At 37.0% G+C, this 20,162-nt stretch overlaps 1 protein-coding gene across 1 annotated transcript in view; it reads left to right on the forward strand.

Moving 5' to 3' along the window:
• The window catches only part of RNGTT (RNA guanylyltransferase and 5'-phosphatase), a 171,081-nt gene that overhangs the window by 135,727 nt on the left and 15,192 nt on the right, over window positions 1-20,162 (forward strand). Inside the window, exon 14 of the mRNA XM_074538269.1 lies at window positions 998-1,064. Within this exon, the coding sequence (XP_074394370.1) occupies window positions 998-1,064 (67 nt within the window). The remainder of the gene's footprint in view (window positions 1-997; window positions 1,065-20,162) is intronic.

Raw genomic sequence — 20,162 nt, forward strand, 5'->3', positions numbered from 1 at the left:
CAAGCATTTAATGAAAACTTGGGGCTACTGAGGAGTATGATGGGTTTTCAATGTCCCTGTTAATCAAAACAGAAACTCTTTCCAGGGTTTGTAATCAAAAAGTTTCTCATTATTATGAAGAACCTGTATTTCAGTGCAAGGCTTATGAGGCTTTAAAATGGAGGGAATGATTGCTGGGCCTTTGCATAGCAAGAGGAACATTATAATTATGCAGTCAGAACAGAACAGTGCTCTCCTGCCCTTTTTGCTGGCCAGTGATGTTCCTGTCAGCCTGTTTGTAACAGCAGTGCCCTAATGCTCCTCTGAAATTTGGAGTTTATGTAGTGATAACATTGACTTGCACAGTATCTGCAGAAATCAAACCCTTTTCCAGAAGTATGAACAGGCATTTGAGACACTTATCCAACTGTCCCTCTGGATCTTGGTGGTGTATGCAATAACTTTATTAAGACTTGAAGAGAACAGTAAGCACGAGCTGTATCTGGGGCTCTTTTTATTTAGCAAACCATTAGGCAATGTTACAGAGATTCTCTCATATTTTTCTACTTGTAGTGACATCATTTTTGTATTACTGTGCATACTTTTATGTGCCCTAATCTGTTATAACTCTTGGGCTTGCTGCTCTGAATGTGTGTTTATAATTCTTTTTCTCTTGCTCTCTCTTTGTCTCTAATGGTCTCTAATAAAAAGAAAAAGCACATACCTGCCATGCTTCCACATTACTGAGTGGCATCCATCACAAAGAACCCTATGAAATTATTTTTTTGAAGACCTGCTTGGAACATAAACACAAATTACTGGTGTGCATCCATCTTTAATGCAAATTTCCCTTTTTTGTAGTAGCTCACACAGAATTGTGTAACCAGATTTGCAAGGGTAGCTCTTGCTATCGTGATGAAGATTGGTGCCCTGCTAGGGTTTGGTAACAATTACTGCAGATGCAGAAGAAACTTATGGATGTAAAGTGATATCTTAAAAGATTCTTTTCATTTTTTAGGCTACTCACCCAGAATGTTGGTCTTCTTTATGTTGGAAACTTTGACAGACCTTTTGCACAAATTAAGGTATGATTAATAAGCTGGGGGGAAGGGGGCTATTTCAATTATTTCATTTCTGTATGATTTAGAGAACTTCAGGACTTCAAGTTATCAATATAGCTTCAGGAAAAACAATGGGAAATAGTGCTGCTTTGGTTATGTTTACAATATTCTGGATTTGCTTTGGGTTTAATCTGTGCTCTTAATTTGTCAAAGAAGTTTAGTGTTTCCAATCATCTTTTGATTAATTTTGACTCTGGTTTAATTACCAGAAGGTTTTCTTGTCAGAGACATTTCAAAGCAAAGCTACTTTTGAAGCCCTGTAGTTCTTTAAGTGATCCTTGACAGGGAAGGCACTGCAGTAAAAAGCACAGATTGTTTTCCCAGTATTATTAGATTTATTATGAAAGACTCATACAATTGCTGGAAAATAATTTGCTTTTTATGACTTATTGTTTCTTTTTCTTCAGAGGACCTATAATAGCTTCATGTTTCTAATTGCCAGTTGCTAATTAGTTATTGCCATGTCACTTGCAAACAAAAATGTTCTACAAGTATATATGGACTGATTGTGATGAGTGTCATTGATATTTTCCTTAGAACAAAGAGAGGGAGGCATTAGCATGTCAGCCATTACACTGCAATGTGGAAATGTGTTATCTGTTTCAGAATGCTGAAATGTTCCCATGTCTTAGATGATACCTGTAATTATTACATATTTTGCTGCTCTTGGCTGCATTGTTCCCTCCATCATGTGCATATGCTTGTGCTTCAGAATTTTAAAAACCCTATTTTAGTTTTATATCAAAATGAAACTTGATTTTGAAAACTCAGATGTGTTCTTTTGCCATCCCTAATTATGTTACTAAACAGTATTCCCAGCTGTATCTAGCAAATACATTTTACAGTTTAAACCTTAATACTCTATTTAAAGTATTTTAAAATAAGAAATGCATGCTTTTTATCTTCCTATTTCCCTTTCACTCATCTCCCCAGTTCCTACGTGTGTATTATTCAGTTTGGCTAATAACCAAACAATTAAAATGTTACTTGCATGAAACAGGTTGTTAGAAGTTTCTTCAAAAATAGCCTTGTATACTTTTGTTGGTACCTCTTCAGACCTGTGCTTCTTTAAAAGCTTTATAAGAGTTAACTGTTCTCCTGCTCTAAATGAGGATCCATTTCTGCCTGCTCCAGACACTTATAAGAGTATTAAGTAGCAAAATGGGGTTTTTTTTCCCATGGCTGGGAAGAGTTTAAGTTCCCTGGGTGGAAGTGAGAAAGAAGAGGTGAATACCCCATTTGTCTTCTGCTGCTTGCAGTCAGCAGTGGTACCCCTCCTAATACTTTGGGCCAAGGAGAGACCCTTGTGCTCACAGGAGAGCTGCAGAGATGCTGTACAAGACCCAGCTGCAGGACTGGGTGGCAGGCCACTTGCAAATGCTTAGGGAAGGAGGGCACTAACAGGACAAAGACAAAGCATGCTGACAGCTTCCTGCAATTTGCATGCAGCATCTTCTCTGCTGGAAGTGGTACCTGCATCCTGGCGCCTAATAGACTCACCTGGATTTCCCTCCCTCAATGTGCTTGAGGGATTTTCCACTAAATTTTCAACATACAAAGCCATACTATCATTGGGAGTTAAGGTATTAGTTTATATCTTTTAAATCTATTGCCAAATTATTCTTTTTGGTTCAACCTAGCCCTTATGTCAAGAGAAGTGATGAGCAGCCATTCTCTATTCCTGATCTTTATCTTCCCCTCCACGTTACCCAATCTTGCACCCTCCAAACCACAGGAACTTAATCTATTTAGTTGCTCCCGAAATCCCACCTGTATCTCTGATCAGTTTTGTATTTTACATACCTTTCTGTATTTCTATTGTTGTTTTTTTTAGAATAGGGGGTGGCATAGTGTTGAAGATATGGGCACAATAGCGTTTTCTTTTGTGTCTGCAGTTCTTTATACATGGGACCATGCTTGGTAAATACCTGATGTACAGTTAATTTGAGTAAGTTAATACTGGACTTTCTGGATATATCACTTGTGTAGTCTCATCCTAAATGTTGCATTTGCCACAGAATAGGTTAAGTGGATAATCAAAATAAATTTCAGTTGCTGCCTTTGAAAAACAAAGCCTATTTTCCACTTAATTACTGGAGATTACAATGATAAGTTTGAATAAGCAAATTCCACAAGATATCACTTATTTTGGAGCTATAGGGATGTATATGGGTGTATGTTTGCACACTGTTGCTCTGCTTTGCTTTGCTCTGCTTCTGCTACTAAAAGCAATGCTGCAGTGGTGAGCTGATTGGTGTGCATTATTATTACCTTCAACTGGGAAATGGCATGTAGTTAACAAAGATAAAAAGCTTTTGAAATTGAAACTCCTCTCTGATTGCTTGAGATTCTAGATTGATTTTTGCTGCATGGCAACAGGAGGAACTGGTATAGGGTGATGGTGTCACACCTTTATAGAGATCTTCAACACCAAAAAAAGAAAAAGGGAGTAATAACTCACACTGAGAGTTTGTGGTGCAAAAAGAAGTTTATGTACTCTGGAGATGTACGTTGGTCTTTCATAACTGTTGACACAGGTCTCTTTCATTCTGCCCCCAGCACTTCTTCAGGTGTTTAATATGCTGTTGCTAATGATCCCATCAGTTAAAAGACCAGGGAACTACGTATGGTCCTTGAATATATATACGGCAGAGTTTCTATAACCTTCTAGTTCAAATATGCTTTTACACACTGTGTGATAGATTGGTCCCTCTTGTTATATAAATTACCCACTCATGTTCATTTGCAAACATCCCAAGTATTACGTATTCTATTAAGACACAGCATTTTTTGCCAAATATATGCATTAAGGAATGCCCCAAACCACTACAGTCTTCTGCCAGTGTAGATTTATTACTCAAAGTGGACCATTATTAGACAACAGTACTTCCAGTGCATTTTAGTGCACTTTCATTTGGACAAGTCGGAATGTTACCAGGTCTTTGAAATATTCATAGTAACATATAAACTCATATATACTAGTCATGTATAGTGCTCATATATTCATGTTTCAGTTTATATGCATTTACAAAACTGCAAAAAGAAAAACTCCTTATCAAAGTATCCCTTCCCAAAAGCAAAACACGTTTGACTTTCCAAAACTGTGCGGGAGATAATTGCAACAATGTCTTTGATGATGAAGAACTCTAGATGGCGATTCTGGGAAAAGAGTTTGAAATAGTAATGTCTCTTCTAGGATGATTTTTCTATGTCTTTCTTTTATATATCAATAATTCATTAATATATATTAATATTTATAATGTTTCTGAGACATAGCTGAACTGATAAGATTAACTGAAATTACCAGATCTTCCTCCTCAACTTGCTTTCAGTGGTATCAGTAGTTGTGCTTGATAGGTGTTGGATATCTGTATTTCATTATGCAAGAGAAATGTAAGTCATTCACTCCTGGAGCTTTTGAATCTTGCATCTGGTAGCACATGGATAGAAGAAATGGGGAAAAAGAGTTTTCCTGGCTAGAGGGATCTGCCTGGAACTTAACTCTTCTAATAACCTGCTAGTTCATTGGTATTGTGAGATTTTTTGTGTCGCTATTTTGAACAGAGTTTGTCATAGAACATTTAAATTTTTGCACAGTGTTTGTGATTGCTCTTGTTCTAGTGTAATATTTAGTGAGTTTCAGTAAGTTCAGTGACTTGTATAAATGATGGCTGTTTCAGTTAGCTTATGAGACAATTAATTATTTCAAAATTCTGCTATGGTAAAGGCTTCTAATTTTTTTCCCAAGGGGAATGTTCTTTAAGGTTATATTGAAGGAATCAATTTAATAGAGGCCAGTTACTTTTAAAAATTGAATTTTGTTTCTAAATAAAATTATTCTAAGTTATTGTTTCATTCCAATGTCCATTCAATGGTATTGTAGAATAGTTTCACCATAGATGTTGGCTTTCAGTATCTTCTCCCATTTAAGCTATGTTAGTAGTAGTAATAGTGGTGGTTACTGTCACTTCTGCTTTCTTTCAAAGATGTCTGGAGCAATGCAATGATTTGCAGCTTTCTTTGGATCTTAAGTGGTTTAGGACCAGTGGTTTTCTTATTTATTAAACACCTCTTGAAAATTTGATGTAATGAAAAAGGTTTCTGTAAGTAATAATCTTGATCAAGAAGGTAAAGTATTGTCATCAGCTGGAATTAACTGGCAAGCTTTCTTTTTATATTTCTTTTATATTTTTCCCTAAATATTGTTAGTAGTTTTTTTGGTAACAGGGATGCTATTAAAGCAAAAACTTTATCATAGAAATTTTGTGTTTAATAGAGGTAACTAAATCTATTGTCTCAGTATACATAATTGCCCAATGGAAGGGGATGTTACTGGGGTTTTATGACATGTTGTTTTTAAACTTGAGAGTTGATCAATACCTTACAATGAAAACCTAGCTACACTATATGCAGTAATTATATCTATAAAGAAAACCATACTGCTTGATCAATGTATTAGGATTGTCAGTTTTTGTGGTTCAGTTCCTAGTAGCTTCAGGGGTTAGGGGAAATGGTTCAGTACACTGTGTTCTCCATTATTAATAAGTCATGAGGCTTCTGGCAGTCTTTACTATGAGCTAATGACTAGTTTCATTTTTTGGCTTTCTTAGCACATTAAATTACCATTTAAATAAAGATTAATTACTACTGCTTTATTTTTAGTATTTTAAGAGTAGTTATTAAAAGTTTCATAGTAACTACTACTTTATTCAAAATAGAATTGTTTGATTTGATAGAATATGAGGACAGTTATATTGAAAAGAATATTTTGAAAATAATAATGTGTTGTTAGTATTTTGTTTTTTATTATAGGATCACAGTGGAAAGATTCTGAGTTTTAAGTTTGCTTCTGGGGAAATTTTCTGCTGTAGTTACAGCAGTCTTGCTGTCAAGGACTAGCAAGGAATCAAGATCTCTGCTCTGACCTGCACATCAATAGCCCTAATCTGTGATTTTATTAAACTTGAGAACAGTGTTGCTGATTGCTGAGACAGCTAAGCTGACCACCTGCACTCCAGAATTGTAGTTTGGTCCTAAGCTGTTATTTGTCCAACTGCCTCATTTTCCCTCAGCAAATACACATTTAACTTAAAACATGATAAAGCATTATAAAGTTCTGCCAGAGAGAGGCCTTACAGCAGGTAATCACCCCAAAATTATTTCTTTGATCATATCAAATCAGAACCTGTAGACTCTCCAGATACAAATCCATCTACCTTTGCTTTAAGATCTGCAGGCAATAGCTCAGCACCTCAGATAATTTAATGTTCCCATGAGCTGAAACATGAGTTGAAGCCTCATGAACATAGCTGCCTTACCTTTGTCCAAACACCCGGGATGAACTGATGTCTGAGAACCAGGTCAGACATAATTCATGGCTCCTTCAGCAATGTGAAACCTCTGTAGCTGATTACTGAAATGATTGGCCACAATTTACCAAACAATCCTTTCCTGAAGAAGAGGGAACAGGAATGAATTTATGGTCTCGCTGCTCTTAAGAGATTATTATTTAGGGTAGGATAAGCTGCTGATTTCTCAACTGAAGCTAGCATGTTTTTCTTCCCTGAGTGATAATGGCTTCTGCTACCAATGAGTGATCCCAAAGCTTGGGATACCCTTGGGATACCCTGTACCTGTTTAGGGTACAGGTCCTCAGACCACTTCAGATGTAGAGAGAGGATTAGTCCAACTTTCACCATGCAATAAATTGCTGTCCAGACACAGCTCCATAGTAGCAGTGTGGTCTGTAAAGTTTTTTAGCAAAAAACTGTTTAAAAGTTTTCCCTTTGAACCTGTTGACAGCCACTAAGAGTGCGTTGCTGTCTTAATTTTTTGATGCTTTGCTTACTGGACTTTCATACATAATCACAGAGATTTTTGTGTCCACTATCAGAGCAAATAGTAGAGCGAAAGAATTTCTCATTTATCATGGTCAAGTCATACCCTGAATTTTGTTTCTGTAGTCTATCTCCCCTTCTTACTGTTTTGTGCTGTTACTGTGTTTTATGTGATGTGAAATGCCATAGAATATGACCTAGGGAAATCATGTCTTCAGCTTGAAGATGGTACAGCCCTAGAATCTCTGAAGTGAGGTGTTCCTGAGAAAACAGAAGTGCTAATTTATCTCTAAGTGTTTGGTTCTGGTTGTTCACATTGAAGACAAGTAATTTCAAACTGAAAGAGACATCACTAGCTTGAACAGGGCCTGTCAAATTAAAGACAAATAGCTGTACCCTTCGTTAGCTTAGCAAGATAGTGTCAGAGAAGGATTGTTTCATCTTCTTATTACCAGAGTTAACATGGGCAGTGAGGGGAAGAAAAACGTGAGAAAATTATTTTTAGCTAGGAAAGTAATGATAGGACAGCAAATGTGTTATCCTGGAGAGAAATAATTTTGTTCTGAAAGCTGAAGAATGCTTTCAGAGCTACAGATCTGGATCCAACCTCCACTAGGAACAAATACCTTGAAAATACCTTGACAGTTTTGAGAAGGAATGTGATGATTACATGATTTGGTGATTGTGAAAGAAGAAGATAAATCCAGGTAATCTGAGTCCCTACATTTCATTAAACACAGTCACTCTAAATTAAAACACACAGGATGAGGATAAAGCTGTATAATATGCCTCTACTGAAGTTCAAACTGCATCTTTAGGACAAAGTAATAAACATTAATTATATATACTTATTACTGTTAACAGTCTTCCAAGAGAACTGGTGGGTGGCTCTTACGTTTTATAGAGTGTTGTGGGATGTTACAGCAGGATTTTCATATCCTCTTGCTGCTTGCTTCTTCCAGAAGCTGTACTGGGCATCGTTGGAAATGCTAGTATTGGGCTGTTGAGAAACTGTGGAAGGAAATCCTTCTCTTTGTTTTTATTATTCTGTCTTTTGTGCTAACCACCTATACTTTTGTATCATGCAGAAGTCAACACATGGAAGCAGTTTTAGCACCAGAACTTAAAAAAATAGGGCTGATGAGAGATAATATTTCAAAATAAATTTCTCATTATAGTGGGAATTTCGGATTTTGTCCTAATGTTTATTGGTAGAATGACAATGTACAGTCTTGTGGGAAGTCTTTATGGGTCAGTGCTCTTCCAGCTCATGGGAAGTCATACAATGCCGAGATAATTCCTTTTGGAGTCTGAACCTGTCCTTCTCCACTCCTTCCTTTCTTCTGCACTATTTCCACATCACTGACCCACAGTACTGGGTCAAATTCAGCATCTGTTTTTTTAATCTTCAGGGTTCTCTGAGATACATGTGAAGTTACCTGGCATAGGGTTGTGGACTGTGTTTGCCTTTGGCAGGAATGATGAAAGGCTTTACATTAAAGATAAAGTTAATAATTTTCAGCAGCAAGGTGGTTTTCAGGAGAGCACCGTAGAACTTGGAATGAACTTGGTGGAACCTAGAGTACTTAGACATCTTGGAATCTTCTGTCCCAAGCTCAAGATGCCTTTCTTTGTGTCCTAAACAATAATCTGAACATATTCAATAACTGAATTCTGAATTCATGAGAGCAGTAACAGAATCCATGGGAGGTTCTGCCCTACCCACACAGTTGATATCTTGTAAAGAAGGTGAGGGAGGTGCTAGGGAGAATGTAGTGAACAAACTGCAAGTTAGAAAATGTAAGGTGCTAGCAAAAAATCACCAACTGCTCATTCCTAAATTACATGTTTGTTAAAGGTAGAGAACTTAGCTCATTTTGGGAAAAAGGCACTTTTGAACTACTACTTTCAGAATAGGAAAGAAAAAAGCATATGACTTAATTCTTTATCCCTTGATTTCTTCCTTACCTTTCTCTACATCTTGACATTGTTTGTTGCAGCTTTTCTCAATCATATTCGCTTCACTTAAGGGCAAGAGGTCCTGACTGCCTGTGTGTTTCTACAGATCCTGGAATATTAGAGCTCTCAGTCCTGCCTAGGAGTGTTAGACACCAATAACAGAAATAAATATTAATATATTATATATTTGCATTTATATTGCAGTAAAAGTCAGTGGACATATTTATTCTCTGTAGACATATTAAAGAGCAAAAATAAAATGCTTTTTAAAAAAGTCCAACCTTAGAACTGGTGATGTAAACAGAAAGAGAATAACTATAAAATCTGCATTTGCACTGCAAAAACTGAAGCAGTGATTCTGCATGCTGTCACAATTGCTGCCCCTAAGAACAAAATGTTAATGAGCTATAATTTATAAATTCACTCTCTTCTGATGGATCAGGCCCCATTTTGCTTTTTGTCATGATTAAAGCTATGAATTCATTTGAAAAAATTGTTCTCTGTAAAGCATGCAGTGTTCCATAGAAATCCACAGAATTAGGTGTATTACCTCTGCAGTTTTCTCTTGTTGCTGCCAGAAACATAGAATAATTGTTTTTTGTTTAGAAATATGATTTTTGTTGAGGTTTTTGTTGAATTTTTGGGTTTTGCGGGGCAGGTTTTGTTATTTCAGCTCCTAGTAGTGTTTTTTGAAAAGAAATCCAGGTTTGTTCTTGGCAAGCATGGGGTGAATTAAGCCTTCTGGAAAGGTTAAAAAAACCTTTTTTTAACACAGGGGGGGCACAGCAGCAGGTTTCCTGAAGACACTGTAAAACCTCTGTCTGTGGAGGTTTTCAAAGTTTAACTGGAAGAGACCCTGAGCAACCTGACTCATCTTTGAAGTTACCCAGCCTAGATCAGGAGGCTGGATTGGGTGTTGCCTGGGTGTCCCTTCTGACCTGAATTTTTCAGCTTCTGTGGCACATTAAAGTATAAGCAGTCACTGCTGTGAAACTTAACTAGTTCATAAGGATATATTATGGGAAACCTTAGAGTTGGATGTTTGTGAACCTCTGCTGTAGCATACATTAATTAATTTCAGCATACAGTATTCCTGTCAGTTCTTCCTTCTTATCTTTTCCGATGGCTGTGACCACAGCTTGCATTATACAAGGCTTTCAGTACTTCCATTCTCAGTATCTTGGGATCTTTCTTGTTATATGTTTACCTTGAAAGTGTCCTTTTTTCTCATAACACAAAAAATACAAAAAGATGCACCCTTTTTCCATTAAGAGTTAGAATTGCCTTATATTCCAGAGATCCTATGGTCCTCTTTCGAAGAACATGCTGTGTTTTCTTCACTAAAATGTTTATTTAGAAGAAGAAAGATGGGTGTTTTACTTTGAAGTCATTCTGCAGCTGTTTCCCCATAATGACAGTATGGATTTTTTAATGGAGTATGCGGTATATGTTGAAAATAAAGCATCTCTGTCTTAATCTAAAAATTTGTGAGTCTAACTGGAGCTGAGAGAAGCTGGTGTTCTTAGGAATGTGTCTAAAACTCAAGAGGTTTATAGATTGTTCAGAGCCATATAACTAATTTAAAAAGAAATATAGCAAAGAAGAAAATAAATTGAAAGTGGCAGCAACAGCTAGATTAGGAGCAAAGCTCAGGAGTAAGGGGCTGGAAGAAGAGCTGCCTGTGAGTAGCTGCTGGATGTAAATGAGCCAAGAGACTTTGTAAATGTGTCAAATGGCTTGTAAGTGTTGTGCATTAGTAAGGGAAGAGGGAGTGCAACAGCATTACAATACAGGATACCTGAGGAAACAACACTTGCATTTATCCTGGGAGGTCACAGTCAGGCTATCTAACATTGATACCTTCCCTTCCCCACAGTCTTGTCTGTGGCCCCTGGTCCAGCAGCAAGACCCTTGAAAAAGCCTCTTGGGCCTCCAGAACTAAGCGCTGAGACCATTAGTAATTTCTTCTTCAGTGGTTTTGGTTGGGGTACTTTTGTTGTACTACCCACAAGATTAAGCCAAAGACCATTTTTTATCACATTAGAGATGTTTGATTTGGAGATTCCCATTTCCTTTTGTTTGATAAGTTATGAGATTAGTGGTGTTTGGTTTTTATTTTTTGTGGGGTTGTTTTTTTTTTTTTTTTGTTTTGTTTTGTTTTGTTTTGTTTTGTTTTTTTTGTCTCAGCATTCCTTCTTGAATTCATTTGCTTTCTTACCTTACTGGTAATTTTCCAAGTATTTACCAGTGACTCCCTACAGATACCATTCTGAGAGGTACAGTCAAACAGAAAACTGGATTTTGAAAATGGTAAAGAGATTGCTCTTATGGTAGCTTTCCTGTGGCCAGTGGTATGGAAACATACTGTGATAAATGTGAGCATTAGAACATGCAGATTGTGTCTCATTATAATATCACATTAATAGACAGTTTATTTTCCACTTTGAAAAGATGGCAAAACAAAAGGCTTAAGCTCTGTTTCTGAACCATAAAGTTATTGCTCACTACCAGCTAAAAATTGCTGTGAAAGATCCTGGAAATGAAGGATTTGTTTTAGCAATAGATGAGCATAGATATTGCAGATATTTCTCATCTGCTTTGCCTTGAGCCTTCGTACTTGCCACAGTGGAATAACTGATCAAGTCATTGTAAAACTGCCAGATTTCTTGTGCTGTAGTGCAAGTTGTGCTTTGCTATTGTCCTTGTCCTCTTTGTCACATTGTTATTTCACAAGCTTCAGTGTTTGAGAGTGTTCTGGCTCCCATACATGGGTGATTTGGGGTTGGCAGCATCTTTTGTTTTGCTTTCTTATGTTTTACAAAAATCATCTGGCAGAGAGAATGATTTGTCCATGATGATTTTAAGCTCTTGAACATGGTAATTTGTTGCTGCAGCTGTTCTTCTGTTATAACTGCATTGTCAAACCTGGTTTGGGTGTGCCTCTGCACATAGAGAGTGTAATTTGTTCTGAATAATTGAGGATACCTTGATGACAGCAGCTGTTTATGGGGCCAGCTCCTATGCTTGAGTGAGTGGCAGTAGGGACTGTTTTTTCCTTTGGTGTAGACATCCCCACGCTTAGTTTCCATAAATGTGATTGCATTTGCATTTTCTTTTGACTAGAACATAATACTCAGACAGTATGGCAGTGTGCTCAAGTTTCTAGGAGTTTTAGGCAATTTAGGAAACTTGTTGTAGATAATTGTTTTCTCAGAAAAAGTAGTGCCCTAAATTTGTATGTCATTATTGTTTTCATCAAAAAATACTCATTTCATACCCTGTCTGTGGTCATAATTGTTCTTTATAAATCTGTTCTGATTTTTGAAATAAGTTCTTCATCTTTTATTTTCTATTAGAGGCTTTTGTTGGTAGTGGAGCAAATGAAATAAAGGCAGTGGGATGGATAACAGTCAAAGAGAAAGAATAAATAAAAAAGTAGATTCTAAGTAAAATTATAAATGTCAGACTCTATGAGAAATTAATTCTAATTGAAAGGGGCAACAAAAGATGTTTTAGGCATTTTTACAATTTCTTAGTTGTTTATTGTTTTAAAGAATGAGAACATCAGCCAAGATCAGACTTGAGGGGGGGGGGAAAGAAAGCAAATTGTTACTGTACAGTTTATAGGCAGAGAGTATCTAAATTTATTAGGCTTTTTAGAGGTGAATTATTTTGAATCTGAACTGAACAAATGAGGTTGAACTTGATAAATGAGCTTGAACTTGTAGTACCTTTGCAAAATGCAGATGATAATGTCTTTAAAATAAATTACTCATGAATAAATCAAGACGTTGAAGTTGCAAAGGGTGAGAGATGGTATAATAGGGAAATTCTTAGGCTAGGAAATTGTTTCTGAGACCTTTCTTTATAGTATATGTAAAATGAATAGTGAATATCATGAATGAGAAATATTTTAAATGTCAGATACTGATAACATTGGAGAAAAAGCAGTTGATGGCAAAAATTATTGTATTGAGAGGTACTGTGCTGGTTTAGGGCTAGTAAAAGGCAAATGCAGATTAAATTTAGATAAATGAAGAAGAATAGAATTGCAAACAATAACACAGAAGGTAGAAGAAATACCAAATGAGATAATTATGCAGGATATCAGCCTTGAAAGGAAACGGGGTTGTAGATAATATCCTGTCTAATTAGAATACCTATAAAGAAGGTCATGTGATCTAATTTCAGCCACCATAGACCCTGCAGGCTCCTTGTGTAGGTGGTGGAAAACAGTGGAATCCAAGGGTGAGCCTGGGATCCTCTAAAAAAAGTGCCTGATGGTTGCCTCACTGAATCTTTCAATCACTTTGTAGAGGTGCCAGCCTCTCTCTGTGAATTACATATAGAAACTAGCTGAATTTTAGATAACTAATATAATGCCATAAATACTTGTCTGCCTTTCTCTCTGGACTTCTGTAAGTATGAGATTAAAGGCTGGAGTAAAACCACATTCTTATTGTACATCTGTTTTAACTGGAAGTTAGCATTTCCAGTATAGTATTCTCCGCAAACAAGTCCTGTAGCTCAGTTGTCACTCCAGCTACTGGTAATTGATTTTCAGATATCCATTTTTTCACTACTTCTCTCCTATAATAGAAGTCTTCAAAACCAAAAAAGTCCTGCAAGTTTAGGGTCTGTTAGGGCTCAGATGAAAAAGTTGGTGGCTCTTAGAGAAGGTTAGCAAATAAGGAGGAAGATGTAACTAAACTAGATTATGCCCATGAAAGACTGGCCTGTAAGGAAGAAGATCAGATTTCATAGTAAAAGTAGAAGGATGCTGATCTACTCAAGGTGATAAGTAGCACCTGTATAATTCAAAAAATGTCCTTGATATCTACAAAGCACTAATCCTAGGGAAAAATGAAGCTGTACATAAACAGTAAATCAGGTAAGATTATTTCCTTTTGAATTGTTAATTTGTTTCTCTATTTGTGTCATTTACACTAAAATATATAAATTCTTTGTTCATCAAATTTGGTTTCACAATTCTTATTGCAAGGGTCACATATACCTTTCCTTGGCAGTTTTCCAGAATGATTATAGTATTGGTAAAGTTTCACTTTTGAGAGAGAAATATATATTGAAACTCAATTGACTAATAGTGATGCAATATCTTGTTATGTAATAGTCAACAAAACCATTATTCATTTACTTTTTATTTGACAGTAGTAAAGCCACTGCAGTTTTATCTTTCTAGCATAAAGTGAGAATGAAAGTGAAGAACAACAGAACTCAGTGGCACTATTATATTTCAGCAAACTGAAGTTTTCAAACTGCCACTTCTGATTCTCTCCAAACGAAAAAAGGTTGATTGTAGAGACAAGAGCAGATGATATCTTCGGGGAAAATAGTTCAGAAATATTTGAAAATATCAGAAATGTGGCAGCATTGTTAGAACCATTGTGCAGAGACTTTATTTGTATTGCTGAGAACTGTAGATGTTTTCATTTACTGGGAAGGGAACTGTAACTACGCAATATTGCTTTTTATGTTACTAACTTCAGTGAGTTACTGTTTAATTGATATACAGAAGAATTTCTGCCAGTGAGTTTACAACCAGATGCTGTAATGAAATGTCACTTCTTTTTAAAAAGTGTTACTTTCCCTTGGTTCGCTGAAGTACTAAATCCATTTCAGTAAATGAATCTATTGATTTTAGCTTAATGTGTTGTAATAAAAAATATTTGAGCATGTTCTCAGTGGTGGATTCATGAGATGCCATGCTGGATTCTGTACCGGCAATGATGTGGATTTTTCTCTATTTTTCATGCATGAAGTAGTGGAGTCAGCATTGTCTCAGAACAGAGTTAATGACCTGGGGTCTGCTGAAAGCCAGTTGTCTCACTCAGCTGTGCAGCAGTCATGCATGGACTCTGACTGGGTCAGCCAAGACCTGATGGTGCTTTAAGTGGGAGGCAGTGAGGCTCTAGCCAAACAGCTCTTGAACCTCTTGCCCCTTGCAGACGTGGTTAATGCTGACCGTGCTCCTCACTGCCTTGAGCAGCTTCCCATTGCCTGCGCGCTCCTGCTGCACTGCACAAGAAATAAAATGCCCCATTAGTGTTGTACATTAACCTACCCAGGTGTAATTTAACAGTAATACACACAAGTGCAACCCAGCTTCTGCTTCATTTGGTTAGTGGGTCATGGTTAGCCATGCTTGATTGGTGATCATTGCAGGAACAGATTAACTGCAGGCTGTAGAATTTCTTTTCTACAGGGGTCTAGGGAAGAGGCTGGTCTGTAGTAGAAGCAATCTAAAGGAATATGCAAAAGCAGAATTTGAGACAATAATGTTTTTGTTCTTGTAGAAAATAATGCATTACATACAATTACTGCATTTTACTACATCACTACCTTCTTTTCCCACCTGTTACACTTTGGATACCATTAATGCATAGAAAGGGGTTCCAGAATAATTTAACTTCAATAGAAGGAAGGCAAAGGACATATCTGATTAATTTAGAAGGATGTTTATAGATCAGTGAGTCAGATTTTGGATTTACAATACTAAAGTTAGTGCTAATCCAAACACTAAAAGAAACAGACCTTGAATTACTTAATTACTACCTTGTTAATATTTCATTCAGAACTTTAAGGAAAAGTCTGTACTAACTAATTAGTAATTAGTAATTAGTGCTAGTAGTTATAGCAGGAAACTACAAACCAAGGCTTTTTCATTAATTTCTCCATTGTGTGCACTGTTGCTTGACAAATCAACTCCCTTTTACCTTGGACTTCTCAACTGCAGAATTACCTACATACAGCTGTTTTCTCTAAAGCATGCTAATGAAATGAGTTTAACATTACAAGTTACTTATACACATTACAAGTGTATAAGAATACACTTTGAGATTGTTGGATAACAGATGTACAGAGTTGCTGTTGCTGTTACTTTGTTTTTCTTTCTCTTTTCTTGTTTCTGTTCTTCTAGGGAAGAGCCTTCAAGGGTAGTTTTTTTTTCCTGGGAAGTCTTAGTGTCACTGGCTGTCTCTAGAAAGTGCTTATGATGTTACTTGAAATACTATTACATCATGTGTAAAGCAAAACAAATGTTTTTGGCTGTATTTGTTAGGGAACTAAAGCTGTTTTTGTCCTGGGCCTTAGGTAGGGGAGGACGGCAGCTCAAACGCAAGTGTAGCACTTGAGCAGAGCACTCAAATTAGGCTCAGAATTCTGGGGAATTTAAGAATTGGCCCATGCAGAGACCTTTACAGGAAACAGCTTTATGACAAGGGTTTTTTTTGGAGACATCATATGGTTAGAAAACTCAAGAGACTTTCCGTGGCTTTTCTTGCCTTAGCTTTTGCAGACTAAGTGGGTGAAGTCATTTCGTGAAATAAGAATGAAGATTAAATTGTTGCTCACTTACTTTGTTATTGGTTCCACATATAATAACAAAATGTATGAACGAAGCCATGAAAAGTGTGCTCATGTACAGTGGACTTTCTCAGATTTCCTATCTTTCAGGGCTTTGGCAGGACCAGCTATTAAACCATTAATTATTTCCTGTTATCAGCATTTACCATTCAAAGTTGCAATCCCTTTTAGCTGACAGTAAAACAAAAACTCTGATACAGACTTTATTCATTTGTCTGGAAACACTGCTGCCCAAATAGACCAAGAAGTTTATAGGTTTCTCCAACCAGATCTTGCAAAATCCATTATATCTTCTGTAGCCAGTTGTGACTCTTGAAAGTCCATGAATATTGTCCATTTCTCTGCCTCATGATTACTGCAGTCTGTGTTGCCCCACCCCACATCCATTACCGTGGTATCCTGGGAAATCTGGCTTCCAAACTCTGCAGGCTCATTAATAACAAAGCATGGAAAGGAAAGAAGAGCTTGCAATGAAAGGTAAAGCAGTGACAATCCCTCCATAGCCTCATTTATTGACAAATTTGTGCCATTGATAGATTAGCCCTTGCTTACCTTTCTTTCAGCAGGCTGACCTCATCAGCTGGCAGGCACCCTAAAACCATTTGCAGTTACTGAGCCACGATTAACTTCTCTGTCGAGCCCCTTACATTCTGTAGCCCCACAATGATCAAGAAGATCTGTGTGCTTAGATACCAGATTGTAGGTCAGATTATACATCATGTCATTAATTGCTTTTGAAGAAGAAGGAAAAAGCTTTCTGTGTCTTAAGCCTCAAAGCCAGTTAAGCTTTGAAGTTTAAAGGAAACCATTCAAGAAAGGGGAGGGAGTTCATGCCATCTCAATACTATAAAGGCAGATGAGAAGTGGGTTAGGGCAGTTGACTTTCACTACAGCACTTCCTTTGATCAAAGCTAATTTTTAAAAGTCTGCGTTAAGTCAGCAGCTATTAATCTTTTTGTTGTGGTGTATTATCTGTAATGGGAAAAAAAGATTATTTTCCTTCTAATTGAAATCTTAGAAGGATGAAAAATCCCTAACATGACTTTTGCAGCTTTTTTCCCAACACGTCTTTGCTTTATTATTTTGTTCTCATAGCACTGCTGAGATTATTTCTGTTGTTGTTGTTGTTATCGTTGTTTGGCTCCTCTTGGCTTTATATCATTGTATATCATTGCAGTGTTCCATCAAGGCATTTATCAGCTTCCTCATTCAAGTGGTTCTAACAGCCACCTAAAACTTATCCTATTAAAACTCATTATTTACAAAAATAAAGGTAGAATCAGCAGAGTTGTGATGTCCAACCTCAACAATTAGGTGTAAGAATGCCTCCTCAAAATGGCAGGGTTTTTAAAAATCATTGTAGTTTGACTTTCTTGTCATGTATTACAAAATAAAAGTTTGTGCTTTATTATTGTCATGGTTTAAGTCCATCCAGCAGCCAAGCCCCATTCAGCCACTCACTCACTCACCCACCCACCCACCCACTCACTCACTCCCCCAGCATCAAAACCTGGGGAAGAATAGGAAGGGTGAAGGTAGAAAACTCCTGAGTTGAGATAGAGACAGTTCCATAGGGAAAGCAGAAGCCATGCACACAAGCAAAGCAAGGAATGAATTCCCTGCTTCCCATGGGCAGGTGGGTGTTCAGCCATGCCCAGGAGAGCAGGGCCCCATCACCCCTCAGGGTCACTTGGGAACACAAACGCCATCGCTGCAAACATCCTCCCCTTCCTCCTTCCTCCTGCCTTATGTACCGAGTGTGATGTTCCATGGTCTGGAATGTCCTTGGTCAGTTTGGGTCACCTCTCCCAGCTGTGTCTCCTCCCAAGCTCCCCCAGGCTCCCCACAGTGCCCTCCCCACCAGCCTGGCAGTACAAAAATCAGAAAAGGCCTTGGCTCTGTGTCTCCACATCATCATCACTGTGTTCAGCACAAATCCGAAACACAGTCCCACACCAGCCAGTGTGAAGAAAGTCAATGCTACTCCAGCCAAAACCAGCACAAATATATAATACAAATACAAAACCTGAAAATTTAATTAAAAGATGTTATTCTTTTAATTTTGCATTTAAGAGACTTCTCTGATTTCAACATTGTTCTGAGCAAAACTATTACATGTACTGTGTAAAAGCTATGATGAGCAAGACTGAGCTCTCTTCTCTCACTCAAGACTTTGGTTTTTAGAAGACTTGGCTAATGACAAACCATTCAGTCTAATGGAGTAGACGGGGATCAAAAGAATTTATATTTCCTACAAGTTCTGTAAATCTCTCTATGTTCTAGTGTCAGATTTGTGAGTAACTAGGAATTGCCTCTGAAATTTATGAAGAAAAGAAGTCACTATTTTTTGTAAATATGTTCTAGGCAAAAACTGAAACATATTAAATATGGGAGATTAAAAGCAAGTTTTCTATTTCTGGTCTTAGTTTATCTGCACATTCTCTCTGTACAATCCCAACGTTTTCAAGTATTAATAGGGTTTCTAGATGTTGAAAACATTTATAAATTTATAATCTTGCTCCCTACCCCCATTTTTCTGATAATGCTTGCATAGCATGTTTAATAATTTACATACCACTTAGATACCAGTATTTGATAAAGTCAGTATGCCTAATTCAGCCTCCAATTATATATTCCTTTGTTTGCCTGCCATAGTGCAAAATACAAAGTAAAATTTTGATTCTATCTTTCTTAATGTTGTTTTTCAGTAACATTCTGAGGCAAAAAAATTTGAACCATGGGGGAAGCAGATCTGCTAAGAAACCAGTTTGGGCTTTGTTAGGCAGTGAAGAAGACATATGAATATATTACATATGATTATCATAAAATTAGGGCCTGGAAATGGAACAGTCATGCTGCTGCATTTTAGACAGTACATTTATAATAAACTGTAATAAGGTAAACACTTTGAATGGATATAAGAAGAGGCATTACTTGTGATCACAAATGTGTACAAATGTGTGTTCAGTTCATGCTTTTGAAGCTCAATTTAACACAGCAAACAAATTTCCTTATAGTGTTGACACAGTTGTTCTCAGTGGTGAATTTTGATTTATGGGGAGAAAACTTTAAGCAAGTGGTTGTTTGGGATCTAAATGGAAGAAAAGAGTGTGATTCTTAATGGCTGTAATTTGAAAGCTGTGTGTTGTTACGAGTAAAAGTGGATTTAAAAGATTCACTTGCAATCACTTGATACTTTGGATTTTAGTTTAAATTTCTGTTGGTGTATTCTGATATGATTTGGCATCTTTCTGAAAGAATGTAAACCCATGATTTCTTGGGAACATTTCAGAAGCCGGATAGGAAATAATGAGAGTTAGGTTTAGGGCCCAATCCTGATGCTCAAAGGCATATAATTTACAAGGATAAGAGCTTGTAGAGCTGGATCCCACATGAGTAGCCATCAGATACTGTCTGAACTTGTAAAAGTAGTTTTTTCCTCCATAGAAAGGCAGCTGGGAAGCTCCTGATAGCCAAGCCCTGTGGAGTGTCCCTCTAACCTATCCCTGGCTGTGTGACAGCAAGTGACAGTATCCTTTGTACGGTGTAAGAAGTACAGGTCAAACAAGATGAACTTAGACTCCTACAATAGCAAGAGCTTGGGTACAGATGAACAGATGAAAAAATAGTATATGAGAAAGTACCCTGTAAGATCTGTGTGTGAGAAGCACAAACATTTGTCTGGAAATCCATCCTATTGGAGGTGAATTCCAGCATGTGAAAGGCAGCAAATGTCAGAAAAACTCCTCATCCTATTCTGACACAATCATCTAAGTTCTCTTTCATTTCTTTTGGGGTGTAGGAATAGTGTTGCCAAAGTGATTATAAAATAGTGATAGCATTGCTTTGTCTCTGGAAGACTTGTTTGGGTTTCTACTGATAA

Source organism: Zonotrichia albicollis, chromosome 3 (assembly GCF_047830755.1).
Source record: "Zonotrichia albicollis isolate bZonAlb1 chromosome 3, bZonAlb1.hap1, whole genome shotgun sequence".
NCBI classification, from domain to species: domain Eukaryota; kingdom Metazoa; phylum Chordata; class Aves; order Passeriformes; family Passerellidae; genus Zonotrichia; species Zonotrichia albicollis.